Source organism: Macaca mulatta, chromosome 15, assembly GCF_049350105.2.
Source record: "Macaca mulatta isolate MMU2019108-1 chromosome 15, T2T-MMU8v2.0, whole genome shotgun sequence".
Lineage (NCBI taxonomy): Eukaryota > Metazoa > Chordata > Mammalia > Primates > Cercopithecidae > Macaca > Macaca mulatta.
Genome location: NC_133420.1, coordinates 128,381,903 through 128,398,532, shown reverse-complemented (window position 1 = coordinate 128,398,532; position 16,630 = coordinate 128,381,903). Strand labels below are relative to the sequence as shown.

At 50.4% G+C, this 16,630-nt stretch overlaps 1 protein-coding gene across 49 annotated transcripts in view; it reads left to right on the top strand.

Annotated features, from left to right (window-relative positions):
- AOPEP (aminopeptidase O (putative)) overlaps positions 1 to 16,630 on the top strand; it is a 384,021-nt gene that overhangs the window by 344,620 nt on the left and 22,771 nt on the right. For 20 of the 49 annotated variants that reach the window (XR_013405031.1, XR_013405024.1, XR_013405009.1 and 17 more), the window contains one exon: positions 15,895 to 15,981. Coding sequence is in view for 12 of the 49 variants with exons in the window: in XM_077966537.1 (XP_077822663.1) it covers positions 15,895 to 15,981 (87 nt within the window). In the remaining 37 variants the exon portion in view is untranslated. Of the gene's footprint in view, positions 1 to 2,161; positions 2,348 to 9,483; positions 9,689 to 15,894; positions 15,982 to 16,630 lie in introns of all 49 variants that reach the window. The other 29 variants (XR_013405020.1, XR_013405038.1, XR_013405021.1 and 26 more) reach the window with 2 other exon arrangements.

Below are 16,630 nucleotides of genomic sequence, written 5' to 3'. Positions count from 1 at the left end.
TCGCTGTGGTTCTGTGCCTGCCTGTCAGTGCTCACACTCTGTCCAGTAGAGATGACTTGCAGCTTCTGCTTTGCAGATGTGAAGTGTTGCGGAGCGTCTTTTCCCTTCTCTTCTCCTCCGCTTCTCCTGCTGGCTGCCCTTGGTGCAGGCGGAGTCCAGGGCCGCCTCACTCAGCCAGCTGGCTCACCACGTCATCGTCCAGCATTGTCAGGAGGCACCAGTGGAACAGAGCCCTACAAGGCAGGTTTTCAGATTGAACATGAAAAAGGACACCATTGTGGAGTGTCGGAGTAGTGTGTGCAATTAGTGAAGTGCTTTTATGGGGTAAAATACAAGGAACCAGGTCCCCCCGGGGGTCCTGAGAGGGCAAGTTGACACTTGCCACTTCCACCTGGCAACCCACAGAATCTCAGCATTAGGCTGTTTCTCACAGTGTCGTTACAGGGACAGGGGTCTGGCTTAACTGGCCCCTTGATGCCATCAACCTTAGGTTGCAGATCAAGAGGCCAGATACCGATGAATCTGAACTTTACACCATGGCCTGTGAACAGTGTGACTTCAGGTTTTTAGAAAGCCGAGACCATGCTTGTGAGGGTCTCCCTTTGACAGCTTTATTTGACAGGCTGTCCCTTTGACAGAGCATTATTCCTTTTCTAGAGTTTAAAAGGTGGCTGGGTATAGATTGAGAAAAGGGATTAGGGTAATTTTTTCTTGTTGCTTTAGACATATCTTTTTAAACCATCTACTTTTTATGATAGGAGAAAGAGTAGAGTTCTTACGTAACTCTGGTTTTATTTGTGTATTTTTTCTTTGTCGTATTTGGTTTATGAAACATTTAATCGATGCTTCAGAATATTCCTTCAAAGTCAGAATGGTCTATCTCTCAGTACATCTTTCTTAGGGTTTTCTCTCTGTTGTTCAGTTCAGTGCCTCTGGAACTTTCCTGTGGGAAGCCTGCAACAGCATCTCCCCTGTTATACTGTCATAAAGGGATTTTTTTTTAATAAAGTTGATCTAAAATCACAAAGAACTTTCTTTTTTAGATTAATAATTTCCTGTGTTGTTCCTGAAGCTAGGGATTGTGTTTTGTTTACCGTGAATTTATAGCAAATGAAAGTAAAGAGAAAAGCGAGCCATAAACAGCATAATCTGGCTAATTTTTCTTAAATGGTCAGCTTAGCGTTTATCTGTTAAAAGAGGGAGGGCATTTAATAGGTGGTTTTTAGCTGCAGGTTCAGCCAGACTTTGTTAGAAAAGTCAGTGGTTGCAGAGTGTCCCTTGCCGTCTCGCACAGGGTTCAGCAGCAGGTCCACGGTCACAGACCTCTGAGGATGGGAGGGCCTCTGCGTTTGCTCCATGGGACGCACTCCAGTCTGTATAGATTTTCTCAGAAAGATGGAGATGGAGATGGAGATTTACACATTTTCTGGGGTCTAAGTAGCAGTGCCCTGATACTCTTCTTCCCGTATAGCCAGGAAGACAGCAGCATCTCAGTTCATTTTGTGTCCGAAGGTTTCTCGAGTGGCATTAGTGCATTGGCCTTTAATTGGTGCCTCTGGGTTCTTTACAGCTCAGTCAGTAGTTTACATACGTTTGTATCAGATTTCTGTTCTGAAACCCACACTAAAAACCACACAATTTTCTTTGAACACTGCCATCTCTTTTTACAATTGTAAACTGAGCCATATTCACATTTAAAGCATACCTTAAATACCCTGAAAGAGAGGGCTCACTTTGCCACAGCTCGCAGCATAGCTTTCCAGATGGCATTTCTTCCTTCCGCTGCCTTTCCTGTGCACCGTCTCTGCTCTCTAGAACGGTGGCACACCAGGATGTGAGAGGTGGATCTGTCCGGCCTTCAGGCTGTGAGAACCTCGCAGCACAGATAGGGTGTGGGCTCTACCCCTCGTGTTCGGGCCGCTCGCACGGAGTCAGCTTGCGGAAGCACGTTCCCAGGCCCGCTCTGCATGTAGATGGTGGAGTTTTGTGTGGATGGGAGGGTATGAAATTTAGAACATAAACACAGTAGAGATCAGCTAAACTTCGTAGGGTGGCACTAAAACTGATTTCTAGGCTGTTCAGTCTCTGCACATTGCTTTGCTGCAACCTTGAACCACATGGAGCTGTGTTTGGTAGACCGCCTGGTTTTGTCCATCCGCAGGTGGAAGTGGATGCCCAGGCTGGGCACAGTAAGTTCCCAGGCGCCGAGGGAACCAGCCACCAGGAGCAGCCCACAACTGAGCGTCCCCCATGGCCTCGGCTCTCAGGGCACCGGTCGCTTTTCTCCAGCAGACCGCGTGGAATTGTGCCTTTCGCCAAAACAGCCGTTCTCAACTCGGCTCTTAGGGTGAGGGGTAGTTGTTTTTAATGACTTTTGAGCTATACCTCACATACCATGAAGTTCACCCATTTTAAAGTATACAAGTCAGTCGTTTTTAATATATTCACAGAGTTGTACAACTGTCACCTCAATTACTTGTAGAACATTTTATCATCCCCAAAAGAAACCCAGTGCCCTTTGGCTGCATCCCTAGCTCCCCCGTCCTGGGAAGCCCCCGCTCTTCTGTCTCTGTGGATTTGCCTGTTCTGGGCCTTCACATAAATGGAATTATGTGTAATATTTGGTCTTTCGTGACTGGCTTCTTTTGACTTAGCATAATGTTTTTGGGGATCATCCTTCTTTGTAGCATATATAATTACGTCATTCGTTTTTCCTGCCAAATATTTTGAGTCATGTGGACAGACGGCATTTGTTTCTCCGTGTGTCAGTGATGGACATGGATGGTGTTTCCGCTTTTAACTGCTGTGAAGAATGCTGCTGTGAGCACGTGTGTGTAGGGTTTTGTGTGGACATACACTTTCACTTCTCTTAGGTATATTCCTAGGAGTAGAATTGCTGGATTGTGTGGTAACGCTTGTTTAACCTTTTGAGGAACTGCCAGTGTGTTTGCTACTATGGCTGGACCATCTTCCATTTTCTGTAGCAGTGAGTATGGGTTCGGGCTCCGCCAGCACTTGTCACGGTCCGTCTTTGTGATTTTAGCCACCCTGTTGGGCGTGACTTGGACCCCACTGTCGTCGTCATTGCTTTTTTTCCCCTGTTGACCATTTGCATATCTTCTTTGGAAAAAGGTCTAGCAAGACCTTTTGCTCATTTTTAAATTGGTTTGTCTTTGTATTACTGAGTTATAATAGTTCTCTATATAGTCTAGATACAAGCTCCTTACCAGATACAGTTTGCAAAAATATTCTCTTATTCTTTGGGTTGTCTTTTCATTTTGATGATGGTATCCCTTGAGGTCTAAAGATTTTAACTTGGCCGGGCGCGGTGGCTCACGCCTGTAATCCCAGCACTTTGGGAGGCCGAGGCGGGCGGATCACAAGGTCAGGAGATCGAGACTATGGTGAAACCCCGTCTCTACTAAAAATAGAAAAAAATTAGCCGGGCGCAGTGGCGGGCGCCTGTAGTCCCAGCTACTCGGGAGGCTGAGGCAGGAGAATGGCGTGAACCCGGGAGGCAGAGCTTGCAGTGAGCCGAGATTGCGCCACTGCACTCCAGCCTGGGCGACAGAGCGAGACTCTGTCTCAAAAAAAAAAAAAAAAAAAAAAAGATTTTAACTTATTTATTTATTTTTTTTTTGGAGATGGAGTCTGGCTCTGTCGCCCAGGCTGGAGTGTAGTGGTGTGATCTCAGCTCACTGCAAGCTCCGCCTCCCGGGTTTAGCCATTCTCCTGCCTCAGCCTCCCGAGTAGCTGGGACTACAGGCGCCCGCCACCTCGCCCGGCTAGTTTTTCTTTTTCTTTTTTTTTTTTTTTTTTGGTGTATTTTTTAGTAGAGACGGGGTTTCACCATGTTAGCCAGGATGGTCTCAATCTCCTGACCTCATGATCCGCCCGTCTTGGCCTCCCAAAGTGCTGGGATTACAGGCGTGAGCCACCGTACCTGGCCTTAAAGATTTTAACTTTAATGAAGTTCGGTGTATCTCCTTTGTTTTGTTGAAAATCATTGCCAGGGTCATGAAAATTTATGCCTGTGTCTTTCCGAAAAGTTGCGTAGTTTTAGTTCTTTGGTCTCTGGAGTTTATTTTTAAGAGCCTGTTTCTCTAGCTCTTGAAGAGAAGGGTATCAGAGGAAATGGCCACTGAGAAGAGAAGGGGAGGGAAGGCTGAGTCTCTTTCGTGGAGTAAAGCGTGGTGTGGCTGGAAGCTGGTGGGGCTCAGGATGCCCCTGTGAGTGGTGGGTTTCTTGTCCTTCTTTAGGCGTCAGTGTGTGTGGCCCTTCTCAGGGAGCTCTCTATGACCACACTCCTGCCGCAGCCCCGTGCACTCCCTGTGCCTCGTGCAGCCTTTCCTGGCATTTGTCACCAACATGAGTCTATACTTGCTGGTTTACTGGATTTTTCTTAAACTTCCTACTGAACTGTAAGCCTCTAGAGGGCAAGTGCTTATCTGTTTTAGTCACCATTTTATCCTCAGTGCCCAGTCGACTTACTTGTTGGAGAATGATGTTTCCTGGATTTCATGTCTGACACAGCAAGGTGCTGGGAGAGAGTCAGCCATCCCTCAGACTTGGGGAGGCCCTCCAGGCTGAATTCACCTCCAGAGAAAGCGAGGGAAGGGGACAGATGTCCCCAGAGCTCATCAGAGGAGGTGACCGTGGTCACTGTTTCTGCCAGCAGTAAGAGTCCTTTTCAGCTGTGAGTTCTTGTCAACAGATTGGAGAAAGAAGGTGGAGTGTATTATTTTCTAATTTCAGAATTACGTATTGAGATGGACAGCCATTCAGTGAGCAGTCTCAGTATGGAAGGAAGGCAAACTGTGCCGTATTTCAAAGTGGACCCCACGTGGGCTCCCATGTTGTACTTTTTGGAGCCTTTAATAGCACGAATGTTATTTAAAAGAGCCTATTTGGAGGAAAATAAGAAGCATTCCACGTTTTCAAAAGTAGTTAAGATTTGTCCAAGACCACACAAGTGAGCAAGGTTGCCTCTTTTGTCATACTTGATGTTTGTATTTGACGTCAGTGTTTGATGCTTGTCATCACTCTTGACCCTCACCGTGATCTCCATGTGCATGTCGAGTGTGATGGCCCTGGCAGCGCTTGAGATGCCCCCCATTTTGCACATTGCTGCCGCTTTCGCTCTGCCCGGTGAGATGTAGACAAGAGCTGTAGGAACTGACTCCAGCAAGGGCAGTGAGAGCCTCCAGTACTTCATTTGTCCTCTTAACCCTGTGCCTAGGAATTGACTAACCTGGCTTTGTGGCAGCAAATAAAGTAACTTTTAATTTCCTTTAGTTTAAAAAATAACATTCAGATTGCAGCCCTTCGGAAATAAGGAGCAGAAAAGGCTGAGAGAGAAAAGAAAAGAATGAAAACACAAGTGTGGACAGCCCTGATGTGATCACTGCACAGTGAGAGGTTCTTTTCCTCCTTTGTGGGACCGTGCAGGTCGGCGGCCTCCACCGCTCCAGAGGCCCCCGGGGCAGTGCCCCACTGGAACGCCGTCTGCCTTGTGGCTCCTCCGCAGAGACCCCTTACCAGCCAGTCAGCCCCCTGTAAAGCCAAGTTCAATCTAATTTAAGGACACAAATTGACAAAGCAGGTTTGTTTATTGCAGGGTAGACTTATTAACTTAGAAAAGCCATGAGCCCTGGTCTTTCTGTTTACAGAAATAAAATGGAACTCTAAATGAGGTTTAATGGGCTTCCCAGATCATGTTCCCTGGACAGATTTTTTTTTTCCTTCTTCAGTAAATTTGAAAATCAAAAGGACTGAAAAGAAAGGGGAGTGCTTCCTGTTATGAATAGGACTAGTGGCATTCTTCATAGCATTTTATAGCCTCTAACTGTGCATTATAATTTCAGAGTAGCCGAAAAGCATTCCAAGTTTTCAAAAGTGGTACATTCACTCAGAAGCATTTATCAAGCATGTACTATGTGCTGGGCGTTGCGACAGGCCCAAAGGTGGCCCAGAGGCCTGTGCACTCCCCAGACTTGCATGATACTGTAAATAATACAACAGACTAGCGGAGAAGGACGTGGCAGTGCAGAGAGCAGTGGAAGCTGGGAAGACTGCAAGCCCGACTCTGAGAGTGGCCGGTGGGGGCACGTTGGAAGCTGGTCTCTGGGCTGCAGAGGTGAGCTGGGAGATGTGGATGCGTCAGATCACTCAGAGTGAACCCGGGCCTGCTGGATGAGCTATGGCCGCAGCAGTGCCGTCTAGTGTCACAGCAGACTTCCTTTGCCCCCGTCTGCTGGCCCCAGCATAACTTTCTTGTTAAAAGGCTGAAGGCTACTAGGACATACCTGAGACTTTGTAGTGTCATCGGGAGATGGAAAGACAGTGAGCTGTAGTGTATGAACAGAAGGGCACCATGCCAGTCAATGCAACAGTGGCAAGCAGAGAGAAGGAAAAACCCAAAGTAATATACAGGTCAAGCCTCCCCTACCCAAGATGCTTGAGACCAGAAATGTTTCAGATTTCAGATTTTTTTTTTCAGTTATTAGGATATTTGTATTATACTTAACTGGTTGTTTCCCAAATCTGAAAATCCAAACTCTGAAATGCTTCAATATCCCAAACTTTTTGAGTGCTGACATGACCCGCCCACGGCCCCCTGCCCCCGCGCGCGCGCGCACACACACTCATGCGCGCACACACACACAAAATGCTCACTGCAGCAGTTCAGAGTTTGGATTTTTGAATTTGGGATACTGAATAAGTATCTGTATTGATTGTTGCTGTTGGAAAGATCAAAATTGAATTTGACGTGATTGGCTAGAATTTCACGTACACTGGATTCCGTATTTGTGTATAGTCATCTGCTTATAATTTTTAAATGTTTAAAAATAAAGCAACGAAAGCAGCTACCAGAAGGAGCCCTATGTGCTTTTCTAAGCATGGTGACGAGCGTGCACCAAACTGAATCCTGGCTCCGGGACTGCCGTGGAAGACAGCGGGGGCCGTCCCTGTCTTTGGTCTTGATGGTCTTTGGTGGTGGCACTGCGGCTCTCGGAACCAAGTTGGGTGAACTGGCCCATCCGCTCTGTCTCGCTCCTGTAGCCACGTCTGCTCAGGCCCTGGTGGATGCAGCTGATTTTCCAGGCACAGATTTTCTTTAAGACACTGGTTTTCAGACGCTGTCTCCGGTATTGGGGTACTCTAAAGACACAGTACCCCTTTGTAATGAGTCTGACTCAGGATGAATGCCAGAGCATGTTTCTTTGTATAGGGGAATTTGACCTGCAGAGGGAGGAATAGGACCAGCGTTTAGGAGCACCCCGGATTTTCTGGTGGGGCCGTGCTAAAGCTGGCCCCACCCACTCACAGGGCCATTGCTCACCTTTTGCCTCATCTCTGTGTTGAACGACGTCGTATTGGTGGATGCTGGGGGCAGACACCGGTACCACCGTGTATGCTGTGCTCTGGGAGCCGTAACGTGGACACCCGTTCTAGAGCAAGGATCAGCCAACCCCAGCCTGAGCCTGTGCAGCCCACTGCCTGTTCTTGTAAATAATGTTTTATCCAAAGGCAGCCATGCCATTCCCACGTATTTACTTGTTATCTAAGGCTGCTTTGACCAAAAAGCCAAAAATGCTCAACATCTGGCTCTTGAAAGAAAAAATTTACCAGCCTGTGTTCTAGAGTTTACCAGGACTCTGGTTCTGAAACATGAAGATATCTTGAGTTAAAAAGAGATTAGGGGTCAGGCTCATGCCTGTAATCCCAGCACTTTGGGAGGCTGAGCCTAGGAGTTTTTGTATTTTTTATAGAGACAGGGTGCCACTATTATCCAGACATAGTGGCACGCACCTGTAGTTCCAACTACTTGGGAGGCTGAGGTGGGAGGATCACTTGATCCCAGGATTTGGAAGCTGCAGTGTGCCACGATCATGCCATTGCACGGCAGCCTGAGCGGCAGAGTGAGACTCTGTCTTTAAAAAGATTATTTTTAAGAAGAGATTAGAGTGGTTCAAGTTGTGAGGAAGCTTCAGCAGCTTTTCTATTTCCAAGAAAAAAGCAATCAAATAAGGGGGAGCCCCCTTCACCGTATCCTAGTTAAAATTATGGACATAGAGACGTGCCCGTTGTCATGGGACCTGTGTTCCGAATCCGAGGTGTGGTTTCTGAACGGCCCCCCTGGGCATGTGCCATTTTTCTAGCGTTGCGGGAAGTCGGAGGAGCAGGCTCCCCTCCGCACTGTGTTTCTGAGCCTTCGGAGTTCAGCTCCACGGAACCTCTTGGGTAGTGTGTGATAAGTTTCCTGCAAAGGCAGAAGTGGCGTCTGGCTGGGGCTGAGGCTGGGCCAAGGCTCAGGGTTTGCAAGATTCCCCGGTGCCTGTCCCTGGGGCCCCTCGCAGGAGACGGCCTGAAAAGCCCCAGCTCTTCCCAGGCCCTTACTGCTCCTGGGGCTCCCCTGCTCCCTCTGCTGTCCTGCTGCGAGTCTCAGACCCGGCCCAGGCTTTTCCTCAGCCAAGTGGTTCCTACCTCCTGTCTGGTGCCAGCCCAGCCTGTCTGTGGCGCTCCCTGCACGCTGGCGCTCTTCTGACCCCCATCCTGGGGAGCTGGAGCTGGAGTGGGGTCTGGTCAGAGCAGCTTGCCTGAGCCGACAAGGGTCCAGCCTGGAGCATCGGGCTCTGGAAGCCGAGCTGGTGCGCAGGTTTTCACACTGTGGGGGAGTCAAGACACAGTGGGTCATGAAATCAATCTAGTAGGTCACCAACCAGCATTTTAAAAAAGGAAAGAAGAGGCCAGGCGCGGTGGCTCACGCCTGTAATTCCAGCAGTTTGGGAGGCTGACGTATGTGGACCATTTGAGGTTAGGAGTTCAAGACCAGCTGGGCCAACATGGTGAAACCCTGTCTCTACCAAAAATACAAAAAAATTAGCTGGGCCTGGTGGCACATGTCTCTGTTGCCAGCTACTCGGGAGGCTGAGGAAGGAGAATTGCTTGAACCCGGGAGGCAGAGGTTGCAGTGAGCCGAGATCGCACCACTGCACTCCAGCCTGGGCGACAGAGTGAGACTCGGTCTCAAAAAACAAAACGAAGAGAATAAAAATACCAGACTGCATTGCGTGTAGTGAGGGAAAGCGTTGGAAAAGAACACTTTGATTTCAGTGTGTGTCTGTGTGTTCTAGAGATGCACATTTGTGGATACGTCTGCACACACAAGTATGCGTACGTGTTTGTACTGACCATCACTCTGCCCTGCACCATTTCCCGGTGCCTGTCGTGCAGTTGGCTGCCATGAACGTGCTTGGGATCAGTGAGCCCCATCCTCACAGCCAGCATCTGTGTGTGTGCTTCCTTCCACGTGCCTTTTGGATACCCAGACTGCATGTCTGCTCAGGCCTCCCAGGTGGCTCAGGCCTGTACCACAGACATACCCCGTTCTACCCCAGTGAGTGGTCTCTTACTGGGGTAGGGTCCACGATCCTGGAACCATTACTTGGATTCCTTGAGAATTTTAATTCTCTACGTCAGATATGTGCCTGCTGTGAATTGGCCTCCACATACCTGCCCTTCATTCCTCTCACCCTGGATTCCAAGACCCTCCCACCTGCACCCAGCCTCGAAGATCCAGCCGTGTGGAGCACTCCTGGGAGAACGTTGAAATCTTTGCTGTCATTACCCTGTGTTCGTGGAGGCTGTGGAAACCTGAAAAGTGCTGCAGTCCCTTTCCAGCAGGGTAAGTGGCACCTGTGTTAAACCGCATCTGTACACTGAGTGAGGGCAGCACCCTCATTTTTTTCTGTTTAGCGTGCCCCATAAGCAGAAAACTTTGCAAAGCAGATTTTCAAAGTAATTTTTATTGGACTAAAGTATTCAGGAGTGCACACCTGTGTGTTGTGCAAGTCAGCTTCACTGTGATGACATGGAAAGGATCCAGAGACCCAGATGCCCCTTCTTGCGAGACTGTGCTAATTTATTCCATATGTGAGCTCTCGCCCATTTCCGGCGGCCAGGAGGCCAGCCAGGCCCAGGCCACACCTGCTCTTCCCCCTCCCAGGCCACCTGCTTGTCTGCCACTCAGCGTCAGCACCAGCAGCGGCAGAGGGAAGAGATGAGCACGTCCTTGGTAGGCGAGGTGTCGGGTACTTGAGAGGCTGGCACCAAGGCAGAGGCATGGGTGCTGCAGGTGTCCAGGACCCTGTGCTCGTACTGCCACGGGCAGCTCTGGTCTCACTTCTCCGTGCCGTGTCCCTGTTTCCCTTCTGCCGTCTTGTTCTTTCTCCACTTGCCCACTCTCCTTCTCCCACACCTACTTGATCATTTTCCTCCCTCGCCCCGTTGGTCAGGGTCTGGGGTCTGTGTAAGACTGAAATATGTGCCGACTCTAGGCTCTCGGTGATTCCTGACATGCATTCGGAGTGACTTGATGAATTTTAGTCACGGTTTTAAAGGCCCTTAAATTTTTCAACTATATTAAAAAATGTGAATATTTAAAGTGTACCATTTGATTACTTCTGGCATATGTACCCATGAAACATTAAACATAAATGAAGAGAACTGAGAAGCCATAGTAAGAAGAAAATAGATAAACTCAGCTGTATGCAATTAAGAAATACAAGCAAAGCCACCATGAACAAAGTCAGAAAGACAGATCTCAACAAACCTGGACAAAGCTGCAGCTTTATCGGAGACGAGCTGATTTCCCTGGTGTTCAAACACTCAGCAGGTTAACTGGAAAAAGCCAGTGATCCAGTAGGAAAAACATGGGAAAGAGTATGAATAGACAGTTACTAGAAAGGATTTTATGCGCATGAAAAAACTGCTGGGGCGTGGTGGCTCACGCCTAGAATCCCAGCACTTTGGGAAGCTTAAGGTGGGAGGATGGCTTGAGCCCAGGAGTTTGAGACCAACCTGGGCAAAGAGACCCCATTGCTGCAAAAAGTAATTTAAAAAAAGATTAGCTGGGTGTGGTGGTACACGCCTGTAGTCCTAGCTGCTTGGGAGGCTGAGCCCAAAGGATCGCTTGAGCCTGGGAGGTGGAGTCTGCGGTGAGCCACTGCAACCTGGATGACAGAACAAGGCCCTACCTCAAACAAACAAAAGAAAAGAAAACAGCCATACTCAACTGGTAATAGAATGCCTAAGCTGCCCGACGGGAATGGGGGCTCCCTCGTTCCTCCTGCAGCCCCTCCCAGGCTCTAGCTGTCTCTGTTGCAGAAACAGCCTCCCATCTCTTCAGGCCGGTGGGTAGCTGCCGCTTCCATGGTCTCTGGTACTTCACCGTACCTGGCTGGTGTCCATAATACTGTCCCCAACCTCCTAATTAGTCCCTTCCTCAAGTTCTCTCTCAATTAAAAAACGAAGGACCTCATGGACACCATTTTTCACTTATCAAAAGTTTGATGATTCAGTAGTGGTGATGGTTCAGGAAAGTGGGGTCTCACGTCGATTTTGGCAGGAGTGTAAATTGCTACACCCTCATGGAAGGCAATTTAGGAGTCTCTCAAAGTGAAGACGTACACCCTGATCCGGACACGCCACGTCTGGGGAGTAGCACCCAGCTACGCCCGGGGCACGGGCTGACCGCACCTCGTGTTACATTGCATCAGAGGTGGTTTGTCTTTCCTGTTAGGATGTGAACAGTGTCTGCCTGTCAGGGTCTCGCTAATCATAGAAATATGTGGAGTATCACAGACGACCCTGCAACCATTAATACAGGGAATGGGAAGTCTCTGCCTGCACTCATGAGAATCATAAGTCAAGATATTCTGTTAAATATCAGTGTAATTGTGTAAAGTAAATCTGTATTTTTATCAGGGTACAGAGGAATGCAATCCATGAAGTTATCTTTGTTAGAAGGAAAAGGAAAAACACATTGTGTGTAAAACACGTTGGCACAGTGGCCACCTCCACAGTAGGGACTGAAGACAGTCCCTGGGGACAGGGATGAGGGGAAGGCCTTACAGTATCTTGTGCATTAATCAGAAAAAAGAATTCTAAAAAGCTGGGAAATAGAAACTGACTTGTTTTGGGGTGTGATTCATTTGCTGATCAGTGTCTGTCTGGTTGGGTCTAAAATGAAAGTTACATTTTTCCCCCATCCCTATCCCCAGCTGCACTTTGTCCCGTCTCCTAGGGAGCCAAGCCCTTACCCTAATTTCAGATTTAAAGTTCAGATCTCCAGTGCAGTCTAGGCTTGGGGTAGCCTCTGGCTGGGGAAGGGTCTGATGAGGTTCTCCTGCCGCCTTCCAGGCCTGGGGAGGAGTGGGGGAGGGGACACACTTTCTTAGCAGGTCCCTCTGACCCCCACAGCTGCTCACAGCTGGCTCTCCCCAGGAGCCCGGGTCATGCGCTCCTGCCAGCATCTGCTTTGCTAGGCCCGGGACAGCACAGTGCTGTGGCTCTGGGGGAGCCTGGGCCCGCCTCCAGCACTCCCCCGGCTCCCAGACGGGGTGGGAGCAGAGAGGCAGCCAGTCAGTGTGGCTTTCACCCCTCAAAAGCAGACCCCTTCCTAACTGTGCAGAGAAGACAACTGCTCGGGTCCACAGGGCGGCCGGTCTCCCCGCCAGGTGCTGTGGGGAGGCTGGGGACCGGAAGACACAGTGAGGGGTGCCCGCTGGTGCCAGGCACTGTCCTGGGAGCATGCAGCATTCTGTTTGTTTTTATTCTGACTGAGGACATTACAGACAGACCCGTTGACCAGCCTCGTTAATAAATTAAGAAATAAGAGCAGACCTCTAGACTGCACAGCTCTCCTCTGGGGCACACTGTGGAGCTCTGGCCCCAGCTCCCTGGCCGTGGGGCTTTCCTGCCTTCTCGCTGCGAGGAGCTTGCTGTAGGAGGCGGAGCGTCTTTCACGACCATGAAGCCCCTCGGTGGTCTGGAGACGGATATTCTGTCAGGGCTCCTTCGGAGGTACTGCCGGGCCTCAGTGAGACTGATGTCGTCCCCGCTCCCCGTGGTGACGAATGGCGTGTGAGTTGTGGGTCCTTGAGAGTTTGGGGGAGAAAAATAAGGATTTTCTTTGTTTCTCAAAGGAACGAAGAGAAGTGAAGGCAGTGCGTGAGCAGGAACTGTCTGGCCTGCGATGTCTTCTCAGCATCCTGTCGCCGAAATATTGACACACACTTAGCTCTCTGTAATGAAAAGACTTGTTGTTCGTATCTTCTCTTCGTGGGGTGGGAAAGGGAGTGGGGGTGGGAGACGGGCTTGGTCTGTCCTTCCTGGTTGCTGTTAGCCTCCAGGGGTCACAAGCCTGGGTCTCTTATGAATCTTGACAACAAACTATTTCTAACAGTAAGAAAAGTGGAAATACTGACTTCAGATTCGCGGTGAAAGCGCGTGTTTCACCCGCCATCTCCTGGACCTGCGCCAGCTGTGGCTGCGCTGCCTCCTGCCCCCACCTCCACCGAGGGCCTCGTTCTACTAGGAGATAAGCCCCAGTTGATGCTTTGTTGTTTCTGTGTGTAAATAATACGAAGGAAAGCACAGAAAGAAAAGGAGAGGCGAAACCCTCCATTCTCACAATCAAATTTATAACGTCCTCCAAGCTTTAGAATGACCGCGGTCGTGTGGTGTGGCCAGATCGGACAAGCATCGGTGGTTAGAACACTTAAAGAATACTTAGAAGCCGACAGGTCTCACCTAAGGGACCCTCCCTAAAAGCTGCCACAAGTAGGTTTCTCTTGTGCCCTTAAGAAAATGAGGCTGTTTCCGCAAGTCTCAGAGCAGCAGCCCCGTCCTCCGCTGTCCCTCCGTCCTCCGCTGTCCCCCCGTCCTCCGCTGTCCCCCCGTCCTCTGCTGTCCCCCCGTCCTCCGCTGTCCCCCCGTCCTCCGCTGTCCCCCCGTCCTCCGCTGTCCCTCCGTCCGTACACGGCCATCCCTGCTGTCCCTCCGTCCGTACACGGCCATCCCTGCTGTCCCTCCGTCCGTATGCGGCCATCCCTCTAGATCAGACCGGCTTGCCCGAAAGCCCCTTCCACCTCGGGGAGCTGGTGCCCGTCTTCACAAAGCTCACAGCAGATGGCACCTCTGCTGGCGTGTGGACCTGGCAGATGGCACATTTAGGTGGCTGTGAGTTGGAAGAGAGATGAGGGATGGAGGCGTCCAAGGGACAGCTTGGGTTGTCCACAGCTGGGCGCGGTTTCTTCTGGTGGCTTCCTCTGGCGTGTGATGGTGAGCTGGCTTCTTTGAGCTCTGGTCACTTGTTCTTGCTGTTGGGGAAGTGGAGGGCTCCTCCTCGTATAGTCTGTTGTCAATTTCTGTTGGCTGTACAGGAAAGCACATTTTGTTGAAGGTGGAAAGATTTTGCCGCCCCAGCCTCCTTCCCGTTTGCTCTGAGGGCAGAGGCTGTCAGCCCCTCCCAGAGGCCACTTCAGTTCTTCAAAGGGCCTGGCTGCCTCCAAGCCCAGGCCGCCTGGCAGAATTCCCAAGTTAACACTGTCGCACGGGGCACTGTGGCTTGGGGGAAGGATCCTTCCGAAAGATTGGTTTCTCTCCTTCAATCTTAACTGTTTGCATGTGAACCTCTTTAGAGTAGATTAAAGGAGAGAGCCAGCTAGGTCAGTGGATGGTGATGTCCTTTACAGGGACCGTCGCCAAAATGTTGACGTTGCTTACATTTTATTATTGCCGCAAACACGTCGCTGTAGAGTATCTCCCGCTTTCACCGTCGGTAAAAACAAGGCGTGATGGAAGGAGGTTCTCCTAAAATACACGCAATCATTTCCACGTATGGCGGTGTCGGTTCGGTCATGGAGCATAGAATGGTTGACTTGGTATGACTGAGAGGGCTTTGGTGCAGTAGAGAAAGGCAGTGGACTGGATTCTGGAAAACAAATTGTAGGTGAATCTTCTTGTAGAGAAGGAACCTGCAGCGCCGAGAGATGCCGCCTGCGCCGGGGTGCGGGGAATACCTTGTGCGGGGGGCTGTGCCTGTGTCCAGAGGGCGGCCGGGGCTAGCATCGGACTCTCCCACTGTGTCTGGAGGTTCGAAGAGGGTGGGAGTGGGAGTTCCCTCCGAATTCCTGCAGGTGAGCTTCTGATGAAATCTATCTTTTAAAAGAACGGCATCCACCTTTAGCTTGTCTGTTTCCAGTACGTTGTGCGGACCTGCACGCATGTGGATACGCAGCAGGAACTATCCACCTCGGGGTGTCCTGGGCTCACTCCTTCCCCAGACTCTGAGAAGGGAGCGCTGCCGCTTCCGGGGAACGTGAGGGCAGCATCTCTGCCTCTTGCTGTGTCTGCCACACATGAGCAGCACTGAGCCGGATCTGCTGCGGGAGCTTCGGGAGTGGTGGTTTGAAAGGGAGCGCTGACTGTCACACCCTGCAGCACGGTCGGAATGTGTGTGGAATTTCCTCGTTACACCTTGCGTTTAGTATCTGTCATCTTGCAAAATCATGTTTAAAACAGTGAAACACCTGCTTTTCCCTCTGAAGTTGCCTGGCAGCCCTAATTAGCACTGTGGCTTCTTTCTTTAAAGAGTAAACTGACCGTGCGCAGTGGCTCACGCCTGTAATCTCAGCACTTTGGGAGGCTGGGGCGGGTGGCTCACGAGGTCAGGAGATCGAGACCAGCCTGGCCAACATAGTGAAACCCCGTCTACAAAATTTAGCGAGGTGTGATGGCAGGCGCCTGTAGTCCCAGCTACTCGGGAGGCTGAGGCAGGAGAATTGCTTGGACCCAGGTGGCGGAGGTTGCAGTGAACCAGATCGTGCCATTACACTCCAGCCTGGGTGACAGAGCGAGTCTCTTTCTCAAAGAAAATAAAAAGTGAAAAAAAAAAAAACTAAAAGAAAACGTAAAACTAAGTGTGTCAACAAGGCCAGTCCATTTGAGAGCACAGCTTTCTGGAATACAGAGGCTGCCGGTCGCTGGGCCCGGTGGCTGCGGTGCCTGCCCGCATGTTTCTCACTGGGCGCTCTCTTGTTCCTCCAGGTTCGCCATCGGTGGTGTGAACTCATTGTTAAGCACAAGTTCACAAAAGCCTACGAAAGTGTGGAGCGGTTCCTTCAGGAGGATCAGGTAGGTGTCATCCTGCAGCGGATGGGGGTTCCGTAAAGGCTGTCCCCTGCACTTCACACAGGAACCCACGTTCTCAGTATCTCTTTCATAACAAATAAATCTGTCCCAGAGATTCTTAAGGACTGGTAGGCTCTTACCTAACACTGATACTTCTGAGCTGCTTTTATCCTCTCTCAGTCTCTTTGAAGGATTGAGTTGGGCACCTTCAGTGCTGCCTTGTGGCCCACATGTCATCCGATGCTGCATGCTCACACTTCACGGCGTCTCCAGCACCTGCTAGGCCATGCTTGTCGCTTGGTGATGCCATGCGGTAGATCCCTGATCAGTGGCCCTCATTGAAAGTACACGTGCAAGTCAGACTGGGAGAACCCTGATGGGACAGTCGGTCTGTACCTGCACCTGCTGTGCTGTGCTAGGCAGGTTCCTCTCTGTGGGAGCTTTTCTCACTGTTCACCGGGGACAGCCGTCCCCTTCCTAGGAGCTCACAGGCAGTGCGTGTGCGGGAGCGGATCTGGGGAGACCCTCATCGGCTGCCTCGATGTCCGCAGTTTGTCAGGTCACCAACAGGTGTGTCCTGTGACACGTCACAGCCTCCCACACCCACCCCGTTTCCCCATTCTCCACTCCCTCCGCCTCCGAGTGAGTGGCC